At 42.0% G+C, this 13,957-nt stretch overlaps 1 protein-coding gene across 5 annotated transcripts in view; it reads left to right on the top strand.

The window, feature by feature from the left end:
• The first annotated feature begins 1,353 nt into the window (after nucleotides 1–1,353).
• The window catches only part of SPATA18 (spermatogenesis associated 18), a 43,063-nt gene continuing 30,459 nt past the window's right edge, over nucleotides 1,354–13,957 (top strand). For all 5 annotated transcript variants that reach the window (XR_013635723.1, XM_078852534.1, XM_078852533.1 and 2 more), the window contains exons 1-4: nucleotides 1,354–1,720; nucleotides 9,926–10,031; nucleotides 10,150–10,265; nucleotides 12,025–12,143. Coding sequence is in view for 4 of the 5 variants with exons in the window: in XM_078852534.1 (XP_078708660.1) it covers nucleotides 1,634–1,720; nucleotides 9,926–10,031; nucleotides 10,150–10,265; nucleotides 12,025–12,143 (428 nt within the window). In the remaining variant the exon portion in view is untranslated. The remainder of the gene's footprint in view (nucleotides 1,721–9,925; nucleotides 10,032–10,149; nucleotides 10,266–12,024; nucleotides 12,144–13,957) is intronic.

Genomic DNA, 13,957 nt, shown 5'->3' with positions numbered 1-13,957 from the left:
AAATTTACATGAGCCCTTGTTCTCTAGCCCGTTCATAACAGAAGTCTTTCATTTACGAGTGCTGACTCAAAGACTATGGGCTTTCAAACTTTTTCACATTGTGGACCACAATTTAGAGAGATTGTTACATGGAGGATATCCATATACATTTGCAATTGAGGATCATCTTCTGTCTCATTCAGGCTCCTGTGACTTTCCAATGGCAACTACAATAATTATTTATATAGGGAAGTAATTTTAAGAAAATAATTAGCTATTTTAGCTGTCTTTAAGTGCAGTAGGATCTTGTCCTTTCTGAAGAAAGTTAATCACAGGTTTACTTTTGCTCTTCATTTCATTTCCCCATCCCATCTGCTCTGTTTTTTTCTGGTGGAAATAGGGAGGAGAGCCATTAACACTGTGACCAGAAGTGCTTTGTAGACCACTAGTGGCCCAGTGACTAGTTTTTTGTGGGGTGGGGTTCTATTATATCTTGTCTGCTTAATCTGCGATCCATTTCCTGTGGGTCTGAACTCAGCTTTAAGCATCAAAGGCACAAGGGAGGAAAGCTTTGCAGAATTTTTTCTTTGCTATGAGAGGCAATTTCACAGTGTTCAGAAAGCCAACAGCAAGGAGTTCCGATACTTTTCAGACAGCAAATCAGTCAAGTCCTGTCTGGAACACTTTTTGAATGAGCTGATCCCTTTACTCTCAGTCTCAGGAGATCACACTTTAGGTTAGGGAGAGAAATCCTGAAATCCTTTGGCCAAATTAGAGCGACTTCAGGGCATTTGAAGTGCCAGGCAGCTGGAGCAAAGGCAGCAGCTGCCGCTCGCTTATTCGGTCCCGCGGACCTACACATAATTGACCAGAATTCATCCTTTGGGAAATGTTCTTGCCGGATCATCCAGGCTGGGTGTGAATGGGAGATCTGCTAGCGGAACAAGGGGAGAATACTCCCTTAAAAAAACAAAAGTCCCAATAGGTGTTTGTTTATCCAAATTAAATTGCATCTCTTATGCGTAATAAAGGCTACTTTGTTGTCTTGCTGTGCCTTAAAGGCGCCTTGAACTGAACCAAGCGAGAGTGTCTCTACGGGGGAAAAGAGGCGAGGAGACAGGCTGGGGAGGGAATGGCGGTATCGGATGGGTCCTGAGGAAACTCCTCACCTACACGTCTTTGACCTGCCCCTTCCCCAGTTGAAAACATCCTCCTCCTCCCGGCGCGGAGTCAGGGATTAGCTGGAGCCCTCCCGCCTCCCGAGTTAAAGCTTCTCCGTGGGAGGGGCGAGGGCTGGGCAGAGGGAGGCGGGTTTACCGCGTTGCTACAACTAAAAAGTGCCCCCTTCGCGCAGTCGTGAGCACAGCAAACGTCAGTTTGTTTAACAATCGTGGAGTATAAATGCTCAAATTAGCGGGGCGGCTGCAGGAGGAAGCAGCGCTGAGCCTCGGCCGGAGGCGGTGGCACCAGCAGCCGCGGCGAACCCCTCGCTGACCTCTCCCGGTCAGTGCCCTGGGGCTGCTGATGTAGAGTACCCAGGGGGAGGATCCATCTATGCTGTTAGTCCCGTAGGAAAAGAAACAACAGCTTCCCCTTCCCCTCGCTAACCCAGCCCCAGCCTCGGTCAACCTCGGCTCTCGGTCGGTGCGTGACCATGGCCGACAGCTTGCGGAGATTAATCAACAACGAGAGCTGCAGGATTTTGCAGGAGAAGCTGGAGAACTGGTATAAAGATTACCACGTGAGTATGTGTGTGGTTCATCGCAAACGTCTCCTCTTCGTTCGCCGCCGCGAGCCTGTAAAGCGATTCGATTCACTGGGGTTTGTTTTGGGAGTCTGAAGATGCTGCTCTAGCCTTAGATCATTTACTCGCCTAATGTTCTACCAAAGGTGTTTTGCCATGAAAAAAAAAATCTTCCACCCACCCCATACAGTGGGGTGAAAACGTGCTGCTTCTTGTCTCTACTTTTGTGTTTTCAAAGGGATTTTGTAGAGTGAGCCAGATCAGGAATTAACATTTCTACTTTGTTAAATTAATGGGGGAAGAATACACAGTATAATGGTGACTGTTTCAGATTGTAAATTTAGGCTACTGGAGAAAGGCTATCATGCGGGACTAATCTGTGTGAAGCGGCTCCGCTAAGTGTTGGATACCTCGAGTGATTTCCCGGGAAAGCAGTAACCAAGGACGCTGATTTTCAGACATTGTTGTGGTTGCTATAGTTACTGACACCCATTGACACTATAAATGCATCGTATCAGGCCAGAAACAACTTGCAGCAGAGACTGCTGATTTCCCCCTCATCTCCTCTTGGTGCTCTGATACACACATCTGATCAGATTAAAGTAAAAATCAGTTGCCAAAATGCAAATTTACATCTCTTTGCAAACTCATCAGGACCACTTACACTCTTTCACAGTGAATAATACTCTATCAAAAATATATTTTCCCAGAAAGGATAACAGTGGCCTCCATTTGATTTTATAACTTCTTGTATGTGCAAATATTTTTGAAAACACTTTGTGTTAGATATCCAAGCACAATAGCTGCACTGGAAACTGTTGAATATCATAAACATCAAGGAATATAAGAAGACCTTTAAATACAGAGAAAAGTTAAACAAGAAATATTTTATTGCTTGCAACCATACTGTGCATCAAGATAATATAGCTTGTTCTGCTAAGGTTCTCAAAGGCCTCTGGTAAGAATCTCCCCATCTCCAGTTGCTGCTGTGGAAATGGAATATGATTTTTTTTGTTAGTTTTTAAAATTTCTAGATATTTTTAACTGTACCTGGTGACAGTGTCACACATTTGAGGCATATCAGTGTGAGAACTATGAATTCCCATTAAAAAAAATCAGACCCATTAATAATGGTTAGAAATTCAAAACCAGAACAAATGACTTGTTTTCTGAGAGCAAATTCAGTTTACAGCTATTTCATGTTTGAAACATTTTTGTTAAACTGCTTTTGTTGTATAACTGAAAAGATACTGCAATTATAACCGAGTACCAAAATGAAGTTATACCTTGCAGATAACATAACTGTTGAACATGGTACTGAATGTTCTTTGTAGCTGTTCTATTAAATGTTACCTGTGGTACTGTGCCAAGTTTTGTGTGTGGGTAAATAAGACAAACCACAAGAAACAGTTGTTTTGTTGACTTGGATGGCTTTTTCTCTTTTCTTCCTAAAACTTCTTTTTATTTTTGTCTTGAATGAAGCCATAATATATGTGTTTTATTTTATTTCAGTATTGTGCATTCTATTTTATTATAGTACTGTCTGTTCAGTGCTCTGCCTGCCTTGTCTGTCTGAGAATGGAGTGACTTACAGAGTTCCTTTATTTTATTTTATTTTTTATTAGTACAGAATTGTTATTACTCCATAGTGTTTGAAAGCTGACTCTGTAAAATAAACACAGCTGACCTGAAGTAGCTTATTGAGGGGGAGAAAGGATTTGACTTGGTCTCCGGTCATGTAAAATGTGTGCAATTTCTTTTATCAAATAGAAACAATTAACCTAAAATGCGTTTCACAGCAGAAGAGCAAAGAAACCACTAATCAATCTCAGATATTTAAATACAGAAGTTTTTGCCCTAAATGTACTGCAATATCTGATCTTGCAACATTACCAGATGCTCTAATTGTAAAGTTACATATATTACCCAAACTAAGAGGAATATGTGTGATTCTTGGCTGAGTAAGGGTGGTGTGACATAGTAGATTTATACAATTGCTCTCTTAACTGGCTTAAATCCCAGACTATTGACTGGCTGGCTGGCTTGTCATTGGCAGAGATGGGGCAATTATAACTGTGATATAAACTCCAGAAACCTGAGCAGATGGTAACTGCTGTTTGTAGCACATTTGAGATAAAAATGCATTTTCAAGGAAATAGCCAAATATAGGGTAAAATACATTCTCCTTGCTGCTAATGTTCTATAGTCTAATCTCTGGTCTGTTTGTTTGAAAATGATTTATTTATAATTTGTTTGGGGGAGGTAATATTTATACATACCATAATTTAGTGCTTACGTACCAAAGTGATATATAGGAGCTTAAAACAGATATTAAAAAGGCAAATTAGACAAACATAGAACATGAAAGTAAGACAAAGGAAGTGGACAGAGAAAGTAGGGCTGAGAGCTAAAACAAATACAAATAACATGAATTATATAGACTTTTTGTAAGGTCTGATATTTTAAAATATAGACTGAGAAAAGAGGGAAGAAGCAGATAGCTCATGAGTTAACAGTGAGAAAGCAAGGTCAAAGAGAGAGATTTGAAGAAGGAGAGTGAGGCTACTTGGTGCACATTGAGTAAGATGACATTCCAGGTGCTGGAAATTGTTTATTATGACTGAGCCCAGACAATGTGCTCGATACACAACATAAAAATGAAGACAACCCCTGCCCCAAGAATGTGCAAATCTAAGACAGATGCAGAGAAGTAATGTTGCTTTGGGAAACCCAAAGAAGAGGGTGGATTTCCCCCCCTTCCCCCATTTAATTAATAACTTGCTTTTTGTGGGCATCATTGAAGGAAGTGAGTTTTTAGGAGTTTGGAGAAATGCTACAGGGTAGTAGATTGGTGAATTGTGATTGGGAAGACATTCAATGCATAGGGGGCTGTGTGAAAAAAGGCATGGAAATAGTGGCAGGAGACAAATGAGGCATGGAGGCTGGTGTGGTTGGCAGAACAGACAGGACGAGTGGGCATGTTTTAAGAGACAAGGCTGAGATGTATATTGCAATAGATTTGAAGGGAAGAATGAGAAATTCAAACTTAAGGTGGTGGACAAGTTGAGGACACTGAGGAAGAGGAAGGCTGCTGAGGGAATCAAAATCAAAGAAGGAGGAGGGAGGATTTGGGTAGGGGACAATAACATCCACACAGAGGAAGAGGGGTGAATAGAGTCTGTTAAGAAGGCAGTGAAGTTGGAAGGCAGGGAGGGACGGCTGGAAGTAGGAGGAATATGAAAATAGGATGACAGTGCATTAGAACTTCTCTAAATGGTATGCCAAACAATCTTTCTAGGTCATCTTTGAGTGGGATGTTTTAGAGAAAGAGAGACCACCATGAGGGAGTGCAGTTTTGGAGGGAAGTTTAGAAGGAGAGATCCAGGTTTCAATAAGAACAGAGAGTTCTTTAGAAATGGAGCAGGAGAAGAGTGGAGGGGGGCAGTGTGAGAAGACAGATAGAGGAGATAATGGGAGGAGGAAGAGAGAATGGATAGGGAGAGAGGAGTGGGTAAAGAACAGTCAAGGTGGGGAGCAAAGGGGAGATGAGATTTAAATAAAAGGCAGAGCTATGAAGAGCCTTAAAAGTGAGGACAATGTGTTTGAACTTTCCCTAAAGATGCTGTCATTGCAAGATTCTTATTCCTGGGCCTTAGCTTCTTAACATGGGACTTGCAGAGCTCCCAGGCATCTAAGGATTTTTAGCCCTTGAGGGGAGTGATAGTGGGGTAGATAATGATTAAGTACCATCTGAGCTGAGAAGAAATGCAGCCCTTTGAACACTAGCCAGTTCCTTTTTGACCTTGGTCACTGAAGGAGCTCCCTACAGAAGATTACACCTCATTAGCCATTGCTCCAGCTCCTTTGAAATCCCAACAGTCTCCAGGGATCTTTTACCATCCCTTCTCTGACTTCCAGTCAGGTCTTGTTCATCAGTGCTATGTACTGAGGCTCTTGCCTTGACCACCTCAACACACATCTGTTGATCGTCTGCTCCCACTTTTTGTGTCTGTTTTTTCTCAGCTTTTGGCACTTGCCTCTGTGCATAGGTGCAGAGAAGGTTTTGATGCTCGCCATTTTTTTGCTTTGATGTTCTCAGTGCCTCAGCACTTTCTAAACAACACCTGGGTTCCTTTTTCCTTGGTACCTCAGTGTCAGCACTGTTCTTTGCGCACCAACGCTTCAGTTAGGGTGCCACAGTTTTTTATTAGGGTACCTAGCAACTTTCATAGTGCTTGTTTTTCCACTTGTTCTGGCACTTCCTTCAACACACACCCATGCTGGCAACTGTGGCATCTAAAATGGGAGGAAACTGTTGGTGATTTCAAACTCTTGTCAGCACAACAGTGTCAAAGACTGACAATTTGTATATCTGTGATGTTGACAATGATGTGCAGGGGTACCAGACTGCCTACATGTGTCACTACATGACCTGATGTGGAGAGTGTCTCTAAGTCTTCCTGGAGGTACCCAATAGAGCAGAGGTGGGCAAACTATGGCCCGCGGGCCACATCCGGCCCATGGGACCGTCCTGCCTAGCCCTTGAGCTCCTGGCTGGGGAGGCTAACCCCTGGATCGTCCCCCACAGCCTCACCTTGCCGTGCCACCAGCGCTCTGGGCAGCGGGGCTGTGAGCTCCTGCAGGGCAGCAGGGCTGCGAGAGCCGCTGGGTATAGTGTATTAAATTGCTCCCCATAGAAATGTGCTACTTACGGAGCACCAGGACTGGCAGCGGTAAGTAGCACATTCCTATGGGGAACAATTTAACACACTACACAGGGGTAGGGAAGGCTGTGCCTCCCCAAACAGCCTGGCCCCCACTCCCTATCTGCCCCCTCCCACTTCCCATCCCCTGGCTGCCCCTCTCAGAATCCCTGACCCATCCAACCCCCACTGCTCCTTGTCCTCTGACTGCTCCCTCCTGGGACACTCCACCCCTAACTGCCCCCCCCCGGGACCCTCAGCCCCTATCCAACCCCCCTGCCCCGCTCCCTGTCCCCTGACTGCCCCGACCCCTATCCACACCCCCATCCCCTGACAGGCCCCCTGGGACTCCCATGCCTATCCAACTGCCCCCTGTTCCATGACTGCACCTGCCCTCCATATAGTTTTGGAACCCTGATGTGGCCCTCAGGCCAAAAAGTTTGCCCACCCCTGCAATAGAGACTCCTATAAGTCTGGCATGACACTGGCTAGGACGGAGTGATTCAAAGGGTGAATCCTTGAAGCTAAAGCTGAGTTTTTCTACAACTGCTCAACACTGGAACACCATGCCAGGGGCAGCCGGGTTTGCTCAGACCTGCTCCTCACTCCAGTAATCCCAGTCAGACTGTTTCAACTCAAAAGTCTCCTGCAGCATCATCACCAGTGTAGCCCAAGGATGAGGTGGTCCTGAGTTCAGGCTAATGGAATGGGGCAGAACCTCTATGCAGGAGTCTGAGACGCGGGCACCACAACAGTTAGCAGTTCCCTGACATGCCTTTGCCAAAGCCTCTGACTCCTGGTTGCTCTATATCAAGGCCTCTGTATTTTTTCACTTCTGCATTCAGATGCTTGAAGAGGAGAAGGAGGTGGTGAGTCCAGGTATCCATGTATGCTTGGAAATCTGGTCTGATCACTTCTGGCTTCAAAGCATTCCTTTTCTTGGTTATTGGGTGCAAGAAATCTCAGTGCAGTTGGAACTCTGTTTGAACCAAAATCTACTCTTGCATCCCAAGAGTCAGTACTCCTTGGGCAAGTAGCTCTGGCCTTTACACTGACACCTCTTGCATTGGCCACCAGTGTCCATGCTTCCCAGAACCCTGATGATACTCCAGGCTCCCCGATTACCTGTACAGTTCCAGCTATTGGAGCAGAATCAAGCTGAGGATCACGGTGATGGGGGATGGTCTTTGCATTTAGATTAGCCAGAGGACTCTCCTGATGCCAAATACATCTCCACTATGAGAATACCAAGACAGTGACTTTGTGGCAGAGGATCCTACTTCTCCTCAATTTTTACAGAAGTTTTCCATGACCACTGATTATTTTTTTCCGTTAAAACCAGGTCAGAAATATACAAAGATCACAGTTAGGAGGTAACTGGACCGGAAACCACATCCATCCAATAGCGTTGCTGTACCCTTGCACCCTATTTTTGACAAGTTGGTGATAAAGCTATGGCAGACCCCTTACAGAGCTGTCCCAGGCTTGAACAAAGTTCAGTAAACAGTACACCCTTTCCTCAGACTGCCCCATGCTATGTCTTCCCCACTCCCACCCCCACGCCTCTTGGAGCTTGGTGATAGAGGCTGGACACACTTATGGTACTGTACCCAAAATCCTCAGCTGCAGTGCTGGGATTCATTTAGAGAGAAGGTTTATCACTGTGTGACTGCAATCCTCTAAGTCATTTACCACCAGTCCTTCGTGACCAAGAGTCAGGTGGAATAATGGAAGAAGCCTCTATTTTGGTTGATTTTCTTCCTCAGTAGAAATGCCAGAAGCTTAAGAAGCTGGTAATAAGAACATCAGGTATGGGTAACTTTTGATGCAGATGATACAATGGTGGGGGCCACTGCCTTCAATAGTGGATGCCTGGAAATCCAGAGAACTTAAGGACCTGTCTTACTTTATAGACAACTTGTTTGGGAGCAGATAGTGGCTTCTATACAGAAGGCAAAGGAGACAAAAGCCACACTGCATTATCTTGGGCCTTTGTCTTGTTCCTTGGGCCCTCTTTCGAGGGAGGCAACAGAAAGGCTCCATTTCAAAGGCTGGCTTTCATGTCAAGAGCTAGCTTTAAGGGAGCTCAGTATCCACCATGCACTTGGTGTTTGGCCTCAGCACCCTAAGAACTAATGGTCCTAAGCTCCCTTTCAGCAAACACCAAAAATTGAAGGATTTGAAAGGTTAATTAAAATCAAGAACATTTCCGTTATCATAAAAATCCATATAATCAATTTTGGTAATTAATTCAGCTGATTGGTGTCCAACTTTTCATTTTGGTTCACAGGCCCATACCCCAATCTCCTACCTCCATGCTAATTGCCATGGAGATGGGGATATGAACATGGAGAATTTTAGGCAACATTCATATCTACAGTCATACCACCCCAAGGCAACATCTTATCAGATCTGAAAATATAGGTTGGATCAGTCAAGGTAATTAATTGGTTGGGGAAACCTCTGGAGAAAGCCCTTGCACTATAAAAAGTGATGATTCTCCTTTGAATGATTGTGCTCACATACATTCTACTGCAGGTGTAGGTTGCAGCTTGCATGCATTAGGGCATGCATACACCTGCAGAGGAATTATATATGTGCAATACATCTCAAAGAACAACAGTTAATACATAGGTAAGTAACCATTTTTGCTAGTACATTGTGGTCGCCTTGCTGAGGCAGTACTGTACCACTACACCAGTATAGTGTTAGGGGCACTGTACTCCTGGAGGTAAAGTTATTTTAGATGTGATATGTAAACAGAAATTCTGACCACTTGTCATTGCTGGCAGCTTTAGAGCTCTTCCTGACAGATGTAGCATTAGCAGTAATATCCTGGACCAATTCCAGCTCCAGTAATTCCATGAGATAGTTTATAGCTTTCCGTAATTTTTTTTCCTGCTTTTTGTATCAAGGACATAATGCTAGTTTCCTCCTGTTCTTGAACACTCTTTGTTTCAATATGTATTAAAAACAGATAAAATCACATGAAAGCTATGTGTGCCTATTGACGGTGCAACAAAGTAACCTTATAAGCGTGGTTTATTTTAGTCTGTAGAAATATATTTTGCATTTATATAGGACTTTTCATCCAATGATTTTATATCACCTTTTAAACATTAATGAAGTTTCATGACACTTCCATGAGGTAGGTAAGTGTTATTGTATCTATTTTAGTAATGGGGAAAGCTGAGGCATAGAGAGGGTGAATGGTTTCTTTAACCTAGTAAGTCATTGATAGAGTTGAAAATCAGACCTTGAATTCCTGACTCCCAGCACTTTGCTGTAACTATTAACATCATGTGTTATTTTTCCGGCCCCTGGAAATATCTGAATGCTCTAATGGTGGTTTAGGAAGCTGTAGAGAAGTCATAGACAAAGTTATAGAAAAAGCTCTTATATCATGTTCAATGTATATCATAAACATAATTATTTAGAAAAGTCAAAACGAAATAAAACAAAACCCCCAAACATATGTTTTAATTCTTCTGATTTACAGATTAACTCATGTGATCAGAATCTGAACAGATGTTGTGAAATCATAGAAATGAACTCCATGATTCAGGGGCAACTCTTCACAATCCTCAATCAAACAGCTCGAGAAGGTGAGAATTTTCCATGTCTCTATGGTTTGTACGTATCACCTCCATTTTCTTTTTAAGTTCAGACTAAGGATTTAGCTCTGCATTTTCTCACATATACCTGGTTTATGTGTTCTCTTAGGTGGGCATTATGCAGGTGTAGAGACAATAAAATCTCGTCTCCTGCCATGGCTGGGGACTTGTTTTTCCAGTACTACTTCGGGAAGGCCCTTTGAAACCAGTCTTTCTCTCATTCAGGTATGCTGAATGTTTATTTTTAAGATGATAAAAATATATAAATCAAAGACTTTCTGCAATTAAAAATCAATGTTGGGCTTGTTTTACTAACTAAAACAGTGTTTTCACACAGTTTGCCTTCTGAACTATTGCCATCATTGTTAACTGTGAGAATTATGTCATTAAAAAAAAAAAAGCTTTAAAAGCGTAATAAAATAAGTCATTGAAGTTAATTTGACTAAATTAGCTTAGCAAGCCTTAAGCTCTTTTGTCTTGTCCAAGAAACTAGTTTCTTATATATCAAGGTAAAGAAATATGCTAATTATAAGTTTGCTGTGACATCACCCTAAGACTTTACACCAGACCTGTATTGGAAGCAACTTAGTGTTTTGTGAAACTCTTCATGAGAACTGAGGGGCGCGCATAAGGTCCCATGCCCTCTGAACTGTTAGTTTTTGTTCTTCTGAAGCTTGGGCTCTATTACATGTGTTGTGAGAAATTTTTTTAAAGGAAAGAAATATAAATCATAAATATAAATCATGATACCACCATGCACCTAGCTTTGAGGACTAGGATAGCAGGGGTGTGTGTTCCCTTTCTCTTCCCCTGCATGATTCATAAGATTTGCAGAAGGTGCTGTTTACAATATTTCAGCTGGAGATGCAGACCTTCTGTGGCACTCTTGTGTGTTTTGGAAGAAAACAGTAGTGTTAGCTAGTGGGGAGATGAGAGCAAATGTCTTCATGCTCTCCCTGATTTCTCATTTTAATTTTTTTTCCAAACAAAAATCACTGTTTACAGTTTGAATAAGCTGTTTCCCCTGGGTAAAGTGACATCCAACCGTATGGACTAGGATTAATCTGGCTAGGGTCTGTACTTGGTACAGAGAATAGAGCAGTTTTCTCTTAATTTGTTTTTACAAATGACAACATTTAAAAAGCTGTAGTGAAAGAAATAATCTATGTGATAATTTATGGGTTTTCAACTGCATGTGCAAATGAAAGGAAAGCCTTTCAAAACAGAATTGAAACCCAGTGCACAATTACTAGTTTATTTACAGTTTTATTAGGGTATGCAATGTGGTATTAAAAGCAGAGTTGCATGTGCAAGGGTGTAGCCTTATCAGTTATATTAGTTGCTTAATTTGCTCTTATGATTTTTCCCCATTATTTTGCATTCCCAGTAATGTGTAAAAAGTTAATTAATGCAGGCATAGAAAGAATTGTTGGCATATTTAGTTCTAAGAGTTTACTTTTTGTCCATATTTTTTCTTTCTAGTAGTGTGTGTATTTGTGTGCATATCCATATGTATATCTATCTATCTTACAATGAAATAGTAAACCACTACTATATGTAACTTTTCCCCCAGTGTGATTTAATCTCTCTCTGGCTGTTTTATGCTATCTCTCTATTTGAACAAGTACAATGTTTTCTTTGTTTAAGATCAATTTAGATTTATTCTTTCCTGCATCAGTTCAGAAATGCACAGCTTGTCATGAGACATTCTAAGGCAGTGGTTTTCAACCTTTTTTCATTTGTGGACCCCTAAAAATTTTGAATGGCGGTGCAGACCCCTTTGGAAATCTTAGACTTAGTCTGTGGACCCCAAGTTGAAAACTACCATTTTATGGTAACGACAACCTTGCGCAGGCTCCTTAGAAATAGTCTGTGCATGCCCAGGGGTTTGCAGACCATGGGTTGAAAACCACTGTTCTAAAGAAATGCTGTATAACTTTTGGGCATAACATTCAAACAGTGTGCTATTTGTATTTCACTGTAGGAGTCAATTGAGAAAGAAAGACAGCTGAGGGAATTTGCCAGCACTCGGAAACACGAAATACAACAGTTGGAGAAAGAACTGAACTCAACTCATTTACAACTCAACTTAGTGCAACAAGAGTAGGAGAATTAACTGTGTATTTTTCAACAACAAATTTATTTTTCTTCTCACACCTCACTTCTAATAGAGATCTGCAAAATGTTTCATTTCTGCTTTGAAATAAGAATTTAAAATCTATCTAGACTCTGGATTTTCTGAATTTGAATGATGTGGGACTGTATACCCAAGGCATTAAAAGTCTTCTAGTAAGTAAGTTAAACATTGGTTGGTTTGTTTGTAATTAAAATAATTTAAAAAATTGTATTGGCTGCCTGAAAGACAACAGGCCTGGCAGAAATTAAACATTTTGCCCTGAAAACTTTTGGTCATAATACCGGTAGCTTATTTAATACAGATTCTGTACTGCAAGTTGCACAGAAGGAAATTTTCATGCCACATATGACACATTTTGGATATAGCCAGATATATGTATTTTTTTTTATTTGCACTGTTGTTGTAGTTGTGTTGGTCCCAGGATATGCGAGACACAAGGTAAGTATGGTAATATCTTTTATTGGACCAACTTCTGTTGGTGGAAGTAAACTTTTGAACTACACAGAGTTCTCCAGATCTGGAGAAGCCTGAGCTAAATATAAGTTGGGACAGATAATTAAGCAGATCCACAAGATCTCTGCTGTGTCCCAGCTTTTAAATAGTCTTCTGGAGGAGCCACTCTGGTGTGACAGGCCTCCAGGGAACCCTTCTTTTTAGCTTCAGGGGAGGCCACCCAGCCTCACCTCCTTCTTATCTGAACCTCTGGGCTCCAGCACTCCTGCTTCATATTGTGAGATCTGTCTAGTGAGTCCAGTGAAGATAGTAGAGACCTGTACACTCTTCAGGGACTAATGCACCTCAGCAAGTATTTGCAGTGACTTCAAAGTGCAGTAGGATTTATTACACAGCATTGGAAGTCCTTAGGCTAGCATAGTGAAATAAAGGTTCAAGCATAGTCCATTCTGGTCAAGCCAGAGTAAACCACTAGCCAAACTGTAGTGGATTCATCTTAGGGTCTGTTTCTTTCTGACTCCTTAAGAGAGCTTAGGTATCTGTACCCACTTGTATTTAGTTCAGACATTCTGATTTCTTTCCCCAGACCTGAAGAACTTGGTATAGTTTGAAAGCTTGTACCGTCCACCAATTATAACGGGGTTAAAAAAGAACTAGATAAGTTCATGGAGGATAGATCCATCAGTGACTATTAGCTAAGATGGTCAGGGATGCAACCCCATGCTCTGAGTGTTCCTAGCCTCTGTTTGCCAGAAGCTGGGAGTGGATGACAGGCGACGGATCACTCGCTGATTGCCTGTTCTGTTCATTCTCTCTGAAGCATCTGACATTGGCCACCGTCAAAAGAGAAGATACTTGGCTAGATGGACCATTGGCCTGATCCAGTATGGCCGTGCTTATGTTCTAACAGAAGTTGGTCCAATAAAAGATATCATCTTACCTACCTTGTCTCTCTCATATCCAAAATATGACATTTCATAGAAAAGGTATGGTTGAAAAGAATGCTCAATATTCTTATCCTGGCCAAATATGCTTCTCATCAGCTAGGAACAGGTAGGTCTACCTAGCAATCAGAGGTATGATTGCAGCATGTGTAGATGTACCAGAGCTAGTTTTGATCTAGCTAGCTTGAATAACAACTGTAGTGAAGCACAGTTTATACAAACCTGTCTGGAACCCTGGATCTCTACTAGAGTGAGCAGCTAGCTTGTGCTTCTGCTCATGGTGCTACAACTTCATTGCTATCATTATTAGAGGTATCCAGATCAAAGCTAGCTCAGGTACATCTACACATGCTGTAATCACACCTCTGAATGCCGTGTCTCCC

This window comes from Lepidochelys kempii, chromosome 4 (genome assembly GCF_965140285.1).
Source record: "Lepidochelys kempii isolate rLepKem1 chromosome 4, rLepKem1.hap1, whole genome shotgun sequence".
Lineage (NCBI taxonomy): Eukaryota > Metazoa > Chordata > Testudines > Cheloniidae > Lepidochelys > Lepidochelys kempii.
The sequence above is the reverse complement of the archived record's forward strand: the minus strand, read 5'-3'. Positions and strand labels throughout refer to the sequence as shown.